Here is a 15,601-nt window from a genome sequence, read left to right as displayed (position 1 = left end):
CTGGGAGGTGGTTGCTCAGGAGACAATTAAAAAGTACTCATTGATTCTGTCTTGATACGATGTTTGAGAAAGGAAATCAAATTTCTTAAATTCTACCTGAGGTATAATTACCTCCTCTTTTTTTTTTTTTTTTTTTAAAACCTGTGTAAAGGGAAGACAAAAGTGACGAATATTTCTCTTACTACAAAGCTCTCCCTAGGCAAGGTAAGGTGTGATCCCTGGGCCTGCTGTCCTTTCTCCTCTGGAAGTCATAACCAGGATGAAGGGGAGAGAGAGAGTTGAAGGTGAATCATGAGCGCCCTTATTTCTTTTCGGAACACATGGGGTTGGGGGGACCCTGAGTTTCCACATGTGCACATCACTGACATTCACTCAGGTCACAGAGACTGTCACTTGAGATGCCTAGGCTCTGGCCTCCACTGGAAGACATTGGGGCGATTATTAAATCCATAATCCTTCACAGTGCTGAGCCTCCAGGCCTCATTCCCCAGAGTGGAGCTTTCAGCAACTTGGCGTGAGCTGGCCGGCGGCAGCCAAAATCAGTGGCTAGTTTTCTTTCACTCTGGGCTATATCTCTTACTCTATTCATAGAACCTGTGAGCTCCTGGCAACTTTGATGACGACAGTGGGGTTAGCCAGACAATGGAGTTAACCCCTGCTCATAGTGGGGATACTAAAGCTACAAGTAATGTTGACCATCAGAACATTTGGACCCCAAAGTTGGACTCCGTTGACGGAGTTAGAGGAGAATATTTCTTTGATCTGAAGCTAAGAATTTTCTTGGATTTAATATTTAAAAATCTTTCTGAGGATGGTAAAGTGAAAGGAGTAAGATAGGCAGTAAACCCTTACTTGTGGAGGTCTCATAATCCCCTTTAGAGTGGAATTTATATCAAACAGCTCAAAGGCCTCTTTTTTTTTTTAAAATCAGTTCAGAAAGTCTACTTAATAGCACCTTCATTAAAATACTTTTGTCAGCAAAGGGTTTTTGAGTTTTAACATTTACATAACCTAACAGCGGTGACGAGTGCCATGAGCTTTAAGGGTCTATTAGTGGTTCCGTTTTTTTTGGACTTTATAGTTTAAACCTAAACGTTAATTCTGGGTGGAACTTGGCATAATGTCTTTTTGCCTTGGAGGGAATTTTTGTTGTACAGTTAAAAAAAGGTTTTTTTGTTGTTTTTTTTTTTTTTTTGTACAGTCACCTTCTCCATGTTGCCCCTTCCCCAAGTAAATAGCAGTTAAATAGTCAAGGTCTTTAAAAGGCTTATTTAAATTAAGAAAAAAAGAAGATTGATTATTTTAGGTGAGTTTAACAATTTTCCATTAGTTCACATTGTAAACTAGTGCTTTTGATATTAACAAGACCTGTGAGGCTGATAATGCAATGAAAATATTTTTCTTCTCTCTCTCTCATGTATGAAACTCATGTGGTAAAATTTTAAATAAAATCAAATTTGATGATCCTTGAGACTTATAAATCAGTTTCTTATCTTCTTTCTTAGAAGGTGAGAGACAAAAAAATTCTTCATTTTATGTCACCTGAAATTATAACATTGACCAGAGGGAAAGAAATTGGAATCTCACTGTTAAATAATAAAGTGGCAGAATACCCCCGTAGTAAGTATTTTGGAAAATTAAAAATGATCTTTTCTGTACGTTAATACTATGTTAGGGTTGAAATATTATGTAGGGATCTGATTACAAGGTAATTGTGAAATTAAAAACAAGTGAGGAAACCAACCCTGCAATGATAATTGTCATCCTCTGAAAACCAGAGGCATTTCGAGCGCTAGTGAAGGTGCATGCCGGGGGAACAGTGCTCATGGAGTAGAGTGGGGCTAAGCCAGGGTACTCCGGAAGCTTTGTGCAGCATTCAGCTTCCAAGGCTCCGTTCAGACAGGATTTTGTGCTATAGATGTGGCAGGTGTGGTGTTTGAAGACTAACACCCTTTATTATTGAGGGCGTGTAAGAGGAGCACATTATTCTCTGAAAGTAAGGTATACACGTTTAAGACCCAAGTAAAGGTACTTTACAAGAGTAACCAAGGTGATCCCGATTTTTTTTTCCTTCTCAAATGAATCTCCAGGTAACATTCAGCAAAACTCACTCTATTTATAGGCCCGTTCATATAGTAAGTTTGAGCCTTAAGCACATTTTTGTAGCTAACTTATAAACCCCCCAAAACTAGAGCTTACTACTGAAGGCCTGTCAACGCTGTCACAAATGGCCATTAGTTCCCAAGAGACTTTGAGGAGAATAAGAGCCATACGAAAATGCCGTGACTTTGGTAAGAACCATTTTGTTGCATGTGTATTTTTTTGCCACCATGGCAAAACCGTCAGTGGGGGGAGGCGACCTGTGTGTTAGGGATTCATGCTGCATGCTCTCCCATGGAAATGTATAGAATTCCAATTAGCACAGGGTCAGAGTATAAATGTACCTCTTTTCACACTGTTCCAAGTGGTTAGTGGAAAACAAGCTGCAAAGTAATTCCCTTGGCCCCCCAATAAAAAGATTTATAGCAGAATAATTCTCAGCCCCATAATGGGACTGTTGTAGGTTTGTGTTTGATATTTATAAAACTGAAATACAGTCCATGTACCCAAACTAAACATTTATTGTAAACAAGTTAACTGCCAAGAGCTTATATTCTGTCAAACATAATTATATTGAAGATTGATGTATAGCTTGAAAGCAAGTTTGAGGGAGACAGTTCTCTTTACCCAAGGAGAGCCTCTGAGGTGCAGCTCTCTTCTGCCTTTGATATAACTCACGAAATCGTCTTTCTTGCCGCCAGCCTCTCAGATATATAATAAACACAGGCTTGCTCTTTGAAAACACATCACTTTGTCGATCCTACTTCTGTTAACAAAATAAAGAGATGCGTTTATGTTCATGAAAACTGTGAGGTATAGTTTCTTTCATCATCTCTATGTAGTTGCGGCAGCGATGTGCGAAGAGGAAGTGGCCGCTCTCCCCAGGGGTGAGGCACCGTGGCCACACTGGAGCTAACCCACACATCTAAACCTCAGTTCACCCCAAAGGGAACGCCTTTCTCCTTGAATGCGGAGTTTGAAAAAGAGTCTGAGACTTGTCTTTTCTGTTATTTTGTGTTGAGCTTGTGAGATTAGATCTGTTTTGAAATTGGCCCTTTGGGGGTGAGAGTACATCAATATGCTTGATTTTGTGGCTCAGAAGTTATTTGAGAGTTAAAGAAACAAGGAATCCCAGGGAATCTAGAAGTGGAATCTTTGAGATTGAGACGTTTCATATCTGCGATCACCCCAGATTTAAAAAGGTGCAGTATTCTTTCAGGGTCTTTTGCTTTAATGAAGGTAGAAACTCGTACTATCTCTCCGATGAAGATTTACCATCCTTCTTTATTCCGCCCTCCCCCCACCTCAAATAAATCACTTTAGGCTTTGGTGATACTTTTCAGAGAGAGTTAAAAGCGGAATAACTTTCCTCCTATGGTTCGATGGTATCCTTCGGATAACATTAAGGATGAAAATAAGATTTTCAGTGAATTTATATGCTGTAGCTTAAGTGATCTCTTTAGTTTTTTTTTTAATATTAAAGTTAATATTCTCTCTTGGAAATTATATACATTACAAAGGGGATGTCTTAAAATTATAAAGTGAAAAAATAATATATGAGCTTTCTCTGTTCTCTTTTTCTGATTTAAGTAATTGCTGTAAATTGCACAGGTACATATATACTTAAAATATCTTTTCTGGGAAGTATTTCATCAGTGGGGACCTGAGTTTCCCCAGTCTGTATGGTGGGTTTTATTAACTTCATCTCAGTCACAATAATAATATCTTATGTATTGCAATCCAGAGATCTCGGTGTACCCTTAGGGAACTGCAGAATACACACTATGATTTTGACTTTCTTGCTCTCTCCTTGTTCTTTTCTTTTTCTTCTCCTAGTGTCAGCCCTTTCAAGGGCTTGCTTGCTGTTACCTATTCGTGGAGGCATTTGTTGGGTACAAGAATGAGAGTGGCTGTTAGTGGTGATGGCTGCCTGTCTAAGCTTGGCTTTGTGAAATCTGCATTCACTTCACAGTGATGATTTTTACACATCTATTAGACATCCCTACATGTTTTTGCTGTTTTATCCCTAGACATAGAGAGTAGGATTTCCTTTTGTAAGGAGAAAGCCTTTTATTTTTTACTATAAAAACTTCACCTTTTCAGGTTTTTATTTGATAAAAATCTCTCCACTCTAGTATGATTTCCTTTGGGGCTTTGCACCAGTGTTTGATCTCAATTTTTAATAATTTTGGTGAGTTAAACTCCCCAAAGAAAACATGCTTGTGCTATGAAATATTCCCACTAGAAATCTGGGTAGTCTTGTCTTATTGAGAGCCGAGTGCTTGATTCCTTTATTAATTTCTTGCTAGTGAACCTCAGTACAGTTAACCTTTCCTTAACACTACACTGGAGAAATCAATCAAGGATTTTTTATTTTAATTGTTAAATTAGATAGAATAACATTTAGGCAAAGCTCAAAACCTGAGATGATAAAACAAATGTTAGTATAAAGACAATTTTTATTGACTCTTTTCCTGACTTTTGGGACTATAAGTTGCAAATAGCTTTTCCAAAGAGGATAATGAGAATGAGGGGAGCAGTACATACATCTCCACTTAAATACTGTCTGAAAAATTATCTTTTCAGAGACCTCTTTGAAATTTTCCATAACGGACAGAAATCTTAGCATTAATGAATTATGGTATAGTTATTTTAATAAGCCATTGAGTCTCAAGACTTAATATATGCATTTATAACCCACTGTGAAAAGAACCTCAAAAACTCAGTTTTGAACTAAGGGATACGTCATGTTTGAACTCCTCTGTGATAATCAAACTTACATGCTGTACTTTTTTCTTTAAAAAAATTAAAAAAATTTTGGCATCAGTAAACATTTTTATGGGTCTGATTTAGAAAAGATGTTGCAGTCCTTCAGTGCAGCATCGATAGGACTGTGGATTAGACGCCCAGGGTTTCAGGATGTGTTCAATCACAGAGCACAGTGCTGCTGGCCACTTGAGTCTTGCAGCAACAGACTGCGATGCCTTCCTGGTGATAAACCAGCAGTCTCTGTCAACAGTGGTCGCACGCAGCCCTGTGGTCTGGCGTACTTCCCCTGGAGAGCGTGGAGCGAGCTCTGAAGTCCACTCGTGTGGATTGTTTCTTAGAAAGCTTCTCTTGTGTGCTGATGGTGCACGCAGTGCAGTGGGCTACAGTGATGTGACAAGTTGAGCTGCGAAGTAATAGGGGAAAGCCAGAACCATTGCCCATTAATGGTGGTTATTAATGTCCAGCTAGAATTAGCATTTTGTTAAACTGCACCAACATTTATTTTGGAATTGCTGTAAGTCAGGCTCAGGGGTGGAGCGGGGAGTGAGGGAGTGAAGAAGACTTATCTAAGTCCAGCCCATGTTGGAGAAGGAAAAGGCCGGCCTCTCATTCACTCTAACTGGACATTCCTGACATCAGGGTATTTAGTTCCGTGGGTCAGGCTTGCTATGGCCCAGTTCCCAGGTGTAGCTCAGGCTTTTTTGTTTAGATAAGTAGCCACACTGTGCCTCCTGTGTGCCTGTGAAATCCTGTTTTGCAAACTGCCTGGCCAACTTGATCCTGCTACCACATTTCTATAAATGAGGAGTATTGAGAGACGAGTTTATCCTGCAGCCTTCAGATCTGACTTCAGGTTGAATTGTGATCTCTCAGTCTGGAGACAGGCCTGGAAGACCAGAACCCATCTCCTTTCCCTACCACTTTAAGCTCAGTTTGAGCCTTTAGGGTGGTAAGTAGGAGAGGACTAGAGTTCGTGCGGCTGCCCCACCCCTAGCTTATTTTTGTTCTTATCTTCCAAAGTTAAGATCTGCCTCAGGGGCTGCAAGGTAGTGTCTGGTTTTACTAGACAGGGTTCTGAGAATAAAGTATTTCTTGATAATCTTACCTCCCCACCCCACTTCCCTGAAGGGAGAGAGGCATCAAGGAGCTTTATTGTTGAAACTCTATTTGGAGATTTACCCTTGAGTTACAAATAACTGGGTCACGGATGAACGTGAAATAAAATTTCTGCATATATGCCTTAATATGCCCTTAGAGTAATTATTAAGCAAATTTTGCCTTCTTCATCACTGTAGGATTAACTGTGTTCCTCCTGGTTTGAACAACACAGGTTGCCTCACCTCTGTCAGCTCTTGCTTCCTCTTCAGTAAGACTTAGAAAACCAGCAGCAAAGACAAATGAATTAATCCTTCAGAGAATCTTTGTTCGCAAAAAAGGGTCAGAGAGAAACTTTGGAAAGCGGAGCAGTTTAGGGGAGCCTGGAGGAACTCCAGTCCACCTGTGGATGGCTCCCTTGGCCCCAGATATTTTTGATCCCCTGCCACGCCAAGCCCTGTGAAAACTTTTTTTTTAATTGCATTACCTGAAATTCTATTAGAAGTTAATACAGGATACCATGAATTTCTTTTACAATGAAAAATATATCTAAGGAGATTAAAGGACTGCTAAACCATTCAAACAGCAAAGTGTAACATCTTTTTATCTATTAATCTCTTTGGAATTTTTGAGCTCAGCCCCCGGGGGAATGGGAGGCTGGCGTGGAACTGTGGAATGTGGAGCCTCTGGTTACCGGAGCTCAGGAGGTTGGGTGCCTGGGAGAGGACAGCAGGGGCAGGAAAAAGGAGAGTAAGAAAGACATACTTGATCCATCTTGAAATTTTGCCTGGGACCCCCAAGAAGAAGTTGAGGGGCAGCCTATTCTTTCCTTTTGTTTCTCACTGCAGTCTTGGTGCTCCGACTTGCCTTTATTGTTTTAGGGTGGAAGGAAGCAACTAGAGGCTAATACTGAAGGTTAATATTGAAGTTACTTCTTGTCTGTGACTTAGTGTGTGTGTGTGTGTGTGTGTGTGTGTGTGTGTGTGTGTGATAGAGATGGAGAGGGGGAGGGGGAGGGGAGGGAGAATGATGTTTTAGAGCAAGTCAATTGTTTTGTTCTTCTCATAAATTTGCAATAAGAAAAGATAGTTGCCACCCCGCACTGTCTTCTCTCCCAGTCCTCTGGTAGACCCTGTATCACTCTCGGTTTACACGGTAGAATTTGTTTCAGTGTTTCAGGGTTCTGTGATTTATTGATTGTGGTGGTTGCTAAGTGTGGTGCTTTACTCCAGGTTCAGTTTTATACAAAGAACAGATATGAGAGGCTCTGCCCTAAAGCCTTTGTAATCTTCAATTAGCCCTGGGACCTTCCCAGGTGATAGAACCAGAGATACTGCTAGCTTCAGGGAAGGGAGTGGGCCCTGTGGCTGCCTTCCTTCTGGAAACAGACTGTTTTAGGAGCCCTTGGAAAGAGAGGAGGAGAAAGGCTGGCTCTCCTATCCTCTCAGACTGGCTCCTGTCATTCAGGGGGCAGGTCCAAGAATGAGGGTGGACCCAGGAGACAAAGGGATTGGGGTGGAGGCTGGAGCCCACTCTGACCTCCACAAGAGTATGACGCGTTATTTGAGCTTTTCTTTGTCTATAAGTGACTAAAGGGCAGGAACTGTGTTTGATTCCTCCTGTGTGCCTAGCACAATGCCTCCTGTGTCAAAAGGTGAATTTACTTTCAAGCAATGCATGTCACCCATTGGACTTCATGAGCAGTAAAGGGGCCTTTACTAAAAGGCCAAGCCTTTGGATTTTTGTGGGTGTGGGTTTCCAAGTGTAGTTTTCCATCCCCAAGAAAGCAGCGTGCCTGGGGTTTAGAGTTGGCTAACCTGAACGGTTCTTCTTGTGTCTCTCTTGAGCATGTTACTTATTTTCCCATGGTTTGTTTCCTCATTTATTGGATGAGAATAATGATGCCCTCTCATACAGTAAAGGTGGGGAGAAAGATAAAGGTCCATGTGTATGCTAGAGCGTGTGGTGAGTTAGCAGGTGCTATGCAAGTGACAGGTTTGTTCCGTGTGACTTTCGTGCAAAGCGGTATGATCCTGTCCTCTAGACCCCAGCCACTGGACCTTCTTTCATCTTTCATTTTTGAGGTGAGCTATCCAGAGAATTACAGGATACTTGTTCCTTAGGTCACTTTCATGCCAGTGTTGTGGCATTTCTTGAAAACTGTTCTTTATTTATTTATTTATTTATTTTTAAAGATTTTATTTATTTATTTGACAGAGAGAGAGAGACAGCCAGCGAGAGAGGGAACACAAGCAGGGGGAGTGGGAGAGGAAGAAGCAGGCTCCCAGCGGAGAAGCCTGATGTGGGGCTCGATCCCAGGACTCTGGGATCACGCCCTGGGCCGAAGGCAGACGCTCAACGACTGAGCCACCCAGGCGCCCCGAAAACTGTTCTTTAAAATGAAGGGAAGGGGAAAAAAGCCTTTCCCTTAATAAAAAAGTTGGATTAATATAGTTAGGAATAAAACAATGGCCTACACTTTGTATGAGGATGCAGAGATGTCACGTTGGATTTTGGAGTTTAACCAATAGTACATCTGTCCTCAAGTCTCCTAAGATCTGGAACACAGAGGAGAGATAACTGAGGGGCATCCAAGAAATGCTCAAGACAATTGCACAATTGTCTTAGTTATCAGTTTGTGATGACTTTATCCTGTGTCAGAAAAACCATTGTATATGTTCGTGTCAGCAGATTGCTTAGAGCAGCTGTCCTAGAAATATATAATTTTGAATTTTCTAGTAGCTTCTTTTAAAAGAAGTTAAACAGGTGAAATCAATTTTGATAATATATTTTATTTAACTCAGTGCATCCAAAATATTTATACCTGCAGTTGATTTTTAAAAATTATTCATGCTATATTTTTTTTTGTTTTTTGATATTAAATCATTGAAATTGAGTGTGTATTTTATACTTATAGCACATTTCAGTTCAGGACTAGTCACATTTCAAGAGTTTAGTTGTCATATGTGGCTAATAGCTATCATAGTGCACAAGCAGTTTTAGAGTATAAAATGTGTTTTTCATACTTTCACCCTTTTGCTTGGGGCACATTGAACATCTTAAGTAACTCAGTGATTATGAGTATCATTTTTATTCTGAAGAAAAGCTTTTTAGTAAGTTTCATGAGCACTGATTATGGACCGTGAAAAAAATTACTGGTTTCTTATTTTCCTCTGTATTAATTAATGGTATTAATACTGATTTTGAAAAAAAGAAAAACGAATGTGTTCCATTGTTTGAGAGCTGCCAGACAACTATTTCACAGTGTTTAATCCTCACAACAACTCTGTGGTGGAGATATTATTATTTGCATCTTAGCTGGGAGGAATTTGAGCCTTCAGAGAGGTCACTACAATAGGTAAAGAATGACATGCCAGGATTTGATCCAAGAGTTGCCTGCCTCCTGAGGCAGAGCTAGTCACCACCACGTTTGACCATCTCCCATTTGTCTCTATTCCCATGGCTGCCGTGGCGAAGATGAGGTTGCCTTATAATCATAAACACTTCTTCAGAAATAATGTCACAATGAAAATGACAGTTTGTGCATTGGAACTAATGACAGTTGGGAAAATGCATTTTTCTAGTGGAAGGAATCTTCTGCTTATTTTGCCACTGTGTCAGCAGAATTCACCATTCATCAATTGTCAGAACAACTCTTAAATTCTTAGCAAACGGCTAGGACTGTGGGCCTGGCCTTTAGACCAAACTACCTGCTTAGCCTGCCACAATTGTAAAAAGCTTAGCCAGGCTTATAATCAAAAGGTTCAAAGTTCCCTACTTGATCATCTGGAAATGGGTCTGTGCTACAATAAAAGAAAAATAATGCCGTAAGTTCCAGATAGAGGGCTGGAATAAGAATTTCTTTTTTTTTCTTGATCATTTCATCCTTTTATAGTTTTCTTTCCCAGGGATTTGCTGTTTTTAGTTTTTAAAACCTATGCCTTAATTTTCTTCTTCCTCACACTTGACCCCAACTGTACTGTTTTACCATTTTTCATTTCTCTTGCTGTTGTCACTAGTAATCACACCTATTTTTCCTCTTCTTTTGTAAAAATTGTGTTTCGTTGTAAAAAATTCATAATTGCTTAGATCTATGAAATTCTAGTAAAAAGATACATTTTTCTTTATATAACCTCTTTATTCTTTAGTAGCTCATATATATGTGCTTTCAGAGTATAAATTCTGTTGTCATACACTTCTGGTTAATATTGTTTTATTTTATAAATGACCTCAAAGGCCTTTCCTTTCCTTTCCTTTCCTTTCCTTGGTTCTTTCCTTTCTGTGGTTCTTTTCTTCTCCTTTCTTTTCTTTTTTCTTTTTTCTTTTCTTTTCTTTTCTTTTCTTTTCTTTTCTTTTCTTTCTAGGTGATGCCTGTGAAGGATGGATGCTTGCTTTTTGACTGGAAGGAGTTATTGCTCTCATGTCAGATAACAATTGCTTTCTTTAATCACTGAACTAAAATGTTTAGGAAATATTTTGGTAACTCACACTTTGAAAACATAAGTTCCTGTAAAGTATAGACCCCTGTGCTTTAATGTTGTATTTTATACCTTACTCATTGAACTGCTAATATTATTTTTTTAAATTAATAGGGTCTTAGGTTTTTTTTTTTAGTTGACTATAGACTTGAGAAAGATTTATGGTTCCTAAGTAATGGATGCATGATAGCTTATGGAGGCAACTGGATTCATTGAAAGGCCTTATCTGTGACTCCCAGATGTGTGACACTCAGATGTTGACATTAGGAACTGCACATGGATTTTCAGCATTGAAACTTATGTACACATAGGTATTAGTGGTGAAGTAGCTTATGGCACTGCTGACTACATGGCCCTGTGTGTGCATACACTGAAATCATTAAAAGTAGAAATCAACCTGCTTCCTTGGACAAAGATCATATACCAGTATGTAAGAGTTAAAAGGTCTAAATGGGGGCCATTCCCTGCTGGTAAGGACTCTGATGGATAGGTCCTATATAATGCCATTATGCTTGCTTAGGAAGATTTTACAACACCTTCAACAGCATTGAAGGCAGGAGCCACTTCAGACTTGTTCTTACTTGTATCTCTAAGCCACAAGGGGATAACTGGCACACAATAGGTATTCAGGGAATAAAAATTGGATAAATGAATGAGCACAAAGATAATTTGGAGGCAATGTAATTTATAGTATTCATTTCATGTCTTACTTACATTTGGGATAAATTGGGCATAAATAAGTAAGCATTTGATAGGCCGGTATTGGTCACAATTCCAAAAAAATATTTCATAAGGCACCATGTGGCCAGGCTAAATTCCCTTGTTTGTCTAAAATGATCAGTCTGCTCCACCTTTATTTCCTATTTTCTATAAGTCTATACCATAGAGAGTGTATTTGCTACAAACAATAATGCTGCCTATTGTTCTTAAGAGTGAACACGGAGTCAGGAGTTGTCCCGGGAAATTGTACGGTGTGACTTGTTAGACTGTTGTGCTGGCTTAATAATAATTACCATGATCCTTAATGATAACAATTCTTAATGAGTATTATTATTGTTAATAATGATTATATTTAATAATTACACCCTATACTTATTATCTTTAATAATAATAATTAGCACATGGGAACTAGTGGCACCATTGTATTATCTTTAGAACAAAAATCTACATCTGTGACCTGGTAGTTTGCAGAGTGTCTGCTCCCACCCTCTGCTTTCCAGATCGAGTGAGTCAGGAGGCTTCTAGGGTCTAGGCAGAGGGGAGGGGCTTTTAGAAAAACTCCTGTGTCGTCTGTGTCTCACAGGCAGAACTCCCATGTGTCATTTACACAGAGGTCTTGTTTTTATTGTAAAGTGCCTTCAGCAATGACCAACTAATTGTCCACCTTTCCCCATCTCTCAGCTTGCCCACCTGTCCTTCATAACTTTTGGTTTTCTTGCACAAGAGAGAAGACCCAGAGCAGATCTTATTCCATAACATACTAATTTGTGTGAATTACATGGGGCAGAGTCCATGTTTATTACTTGTATGTTGGTAAAACTTTGATCTTCTTATGCCTTGGCTATGTTTAGATTTAAATGCCTGTATGACTTTTTTTAAAATAAAAAACAGTTTATAAAAAAATCTTTGGCGAATTAAACATTTTTTAGCTTTTCACACTTTGATACAAAGCAGAGAAATATTTCAGTGACAACAGATTTCAACAGATTTTCAACTAGACTAATTTGCTTTATTCTTTAGAGTAGTTTACTTCTTTTCTCTAAAAACACAGGAAGAGATAATTCCCTTTATCCTGGTAACTGGTGTTAATATGTAAAATAATAATTTAAAAAAAGACAAAGTTTTACATTTGGATGTGTATTTTGACATAAGTTAAATGTCAGTTAAGATTTTTGTGAGCAGGATATTTGCAGACTAATTGATGACCCATTTGCCAGGACTTAGATAAAAGATAACAAGAAGGACTTTAAAAAAATTCCTATTGGCTTTCTTAGACATATTCACATGATAGCTTAGGCCCTGAAATCGAATATTCCTCTCTGCTAGGTATCTTACAGCATTTCCAGACAAAAGCAGATCTGATCTGGCAATACTAGTCCTGATTCATAGTTAATGATAAACCATAGACATGAAGGGTATGAGGGTCCGAAAGGTCACCTTGACCTCAGCTTTGTGCTGGCTCTGGAGTTAGGGTCTCAGTCAGGATACCTCTGATGGGCACACTCCACGTTTTAATGACTGGAATCTGAGGGCTTCTGAGGGCTTCTGCCTTTGCCCAGGGCAATTCTGCTGCAGTTTGATAGTAATAAGGAAGGGGGGGCAAATCCGCAGCGTTCCCATTAGGCCCATCCAACTAAGAGGCTTGTTTAATCTAAACCATTGTCGATCACAGATGAGTAACTTTTATAACTGCCTCTTCCCTTCTCATCACGGTGACCGAGATTTGCTTTGTAATGTTTGTGTTCTGCTTCTGCATCTTGTCTCTCCAGGGTTGATGATTCCTGTCTTTTGTGTGGTGGAGCAGTTGGATGGCTCTCTTGAATATGACAACAGAGAAGAACACGCAGAGTTCGTCTTGGTTCGAAAAGATGTGCTTTTTAGCCAGCTGGTGGAGACCGCGCTGCTGGCCCTGGGGTACTCGCACAGCTCCGCAGCTCAGGCACAAGGTATTACTCCGCATCCCCGCTCCTCCCCGTGCTTCTGGCTCTCATGATTGGAGGAAGAGTGTGTTTCCTGAAATAATTCTCCAAACAAGGGTTGGAGGAGAATGGTCAGATTTAACAGCTTTTCCAAATAGCAAATAGCACAATGTTTCTTGAAGCGTCTTATTTTCTGGTTTCTTTGGGAAGCATTTGACCGGCACCTAGAGATCCACCAAAATAAATTTGCATTTTCAAGTGATCATCCTAGGTTTGTTGGCATTGATAGCTCTGTTATTTTCTCTAAGTCCCTGAAGTGGGGTTCTCAGAATGCGGAGATGTTTGATCCTAATTTATCCAAACTTTAATACATGATTTATAAGCTTTCAGCTTTCTAAATTTATTTATTGCTTTGGGCCTGCAGCTTATGCACGTTACAATCAGCTCTTAATTAAGTACCAAAAAATGGATGCATTTTACCAAGCTTCTGTATCTTTGAAAATTGCTCTGTAGTTTTAGGGTAGTCCATTCAGTAAAACAAAAACAACAACAACAAAAAAAAACCAAACCAAAACAACAACAACAAAAATCTCAGTATCTTTGTGATCAATTCATTATATCTATGTAATTAAATATTAAAATGGCATCATTATTTCTGCATGTATTGTACAGCACTAGAGAGCCATTGTGAGCTTGTGTTGCTTCACTCTGAAGCGTAGCCCATTGTTCTTTCATGGCAAAGGATTGACAAAACAAATAACATAAAAATATCCCCCAAACCTTGAAAAATGGAAAAAAAAATTGACCCAGTGGAATGATTATTATTGTATTTCAGGTGAAATGATTGAGTTGTACAGTTTATGATAATGGTTATAATTAAAGGAGAGAAATATGTGACTTCCAAGTCTTGTTTTATATATTAATTTTCTATATTACTATTCTTACTTAACATTTGTATATGTGCCACAGATTTTTGCAACTTTTTTTATGAGTCTCTCTTCATATAATTCCTAGGAATTATCAGTCAGAGCCTCCATTTATTCAGATAAGAAAACTATGAGAGATCAAGTAATATATACAAAGTTACAAATATGGCGACCAAGGATTTAATATCCAAGCCCTTGACTCTGATTCTGTAAGCAGATCATCCCTGTTTTTAAAAATGTTTAAGTATTTAAATTAGATTTTAATTCTACCAAGAAAGCAACCCACCTGAAACCAGGGGTCAAGAATGTTTTCCCCGGGGCAGGTAGTAACCCCATGGATCATTATGAGTCTAAGCGCGGTCTGAATCCGAGCACTTGGCCTGTCGGGTGCAGTAATAAGAGCTGAATTGTCGAGTCCACTGCTTTCAAAGCAGTGTGATAAAGGATGATTCATTTCCTTTCTCTGACGACTTTCTTTCTTGTGTAAGGGATTCAGGATTTGATCCTGAGCAAATTGCATACTGGGCACCATTGCTTTTATTTTATGCTATGTGCCTAAATGAAATAAAAGAATCCCCCTCCTCCCCCCCATAAACTTTTCATGCCATTTTAGGGATATTTTTTTCTGAATGTAAAGGTCATTGTATCCCACTGCTTGCATCCTGGTGTGCCAGCTTCCTGTTTGACAGGGCTATCCATCTCAGTTAGCACGGCTGCTCAACGCGCCGTGAGCTCACATGTGGAGCACAGAGCACTAAGTGGCCAAGATTTGATTCTTGGCACATGCTCAGGGAAGGGGCTCTCAGGAAATTTGCACCAGGGAGCCACACTGTTCCATTTAGTGATGTGGACTGAGAGTTCTACCCACCAAGGTGAGATAGATACACCAGCAAGGGATATGGTCTACAGTGGAGGATTAAACAAGAGAAAGGTCAAAAGCAAATATTTGCTTCCCCAAAGTTTTTGAAAACCATGGTTAAAAAATACTGGATATTACACTTTTAAAAAAGTTGAATCAACATTCTGAAGGTGCTCTAGATCACAGTTAATACTTAATTTTGTAGGTAAACAAAGGTTTTAGCACTAGATCCTGTACTGTAATTTCAGAGGGGGTAAATTACAGTTTGTTTAGTTTTAAATTAGGCTGCTGATCTCTGTTTCGGGTAAATGGAAAAACTTGGAATTGTTTATTTTGAAATGAATGTATTAGGTCTTTGTTGTCAGCTCATCAGGCAGGCAGTTCGCTGCATGTTTGTTATAGACCAAACAGAATACATGATAGACTGGTCATTTGTGTGCTGGACAAACAGAAGAGTGAGAGAAAGCTAGAAAAGGAGGTAGAACGAAATATGACTGCATATTCGAAGTCTGAGTTTGTGTGGGTCTAGTTTTCTGTTTTTATTATTATTATTATTATTATTATTATTATTATTATTATTATTATTATTTTGTTTGTTCATTGTTTAGGTAATTCCCCCAACATGGGGAAGTCATTGGGTGACGTAGCAAATCCATTTGCAACAGAGAAACTGAGTGTTTCTGAACTTCTAACTGTGTTGGAAAAGTTGGGCAGAACTGAACTGCAAGGAGAGTG

The 15,601-nt window shown here is 39.2% G+C and overlaps 1 protein-coding gene across 3 annotated transcripts in view; it reads left to right on the top strand.

Moving 5' to 3' along the window:
* The window catches only part of SATB2 (SATB homeobox 2), a 217,613-nt gene that overhangs the window by 12,705 nt on the left and 189,307 nt on the right, over window positions 1-15,601 (top strand). For all 3 annotated transcript variants that reach the window (XM_045806409.1, XM_045806408.2, XM_045806407.2), the window contains exon 3: window positions 12,932-13,108. In XM_045806409.1, coding sequence (XP_045662365.1) covers window positions 12,932-13,108 — 177 coding nt within the window. The remainder of the gene's footprint in view (window positions 1-12,931; window positions 13,109-15,601) is intronic.

Source organism: Ursus americanus, chromosome 1 (genome assembly GCF_024610735.1).
Source record: "Ursus americanus isolate L20-20 chromosome 1, mUrsAme1.1.p, whole genome shotgun sequence".
NCBI lineage: Eukaryota > Metazoa > Chordata > Mammalia > Carnivora > Ursidae > Ursus > Ursus americanus.
This window is presented reverse-complemented; position numbering and strand designations above follow the sequence as displayed.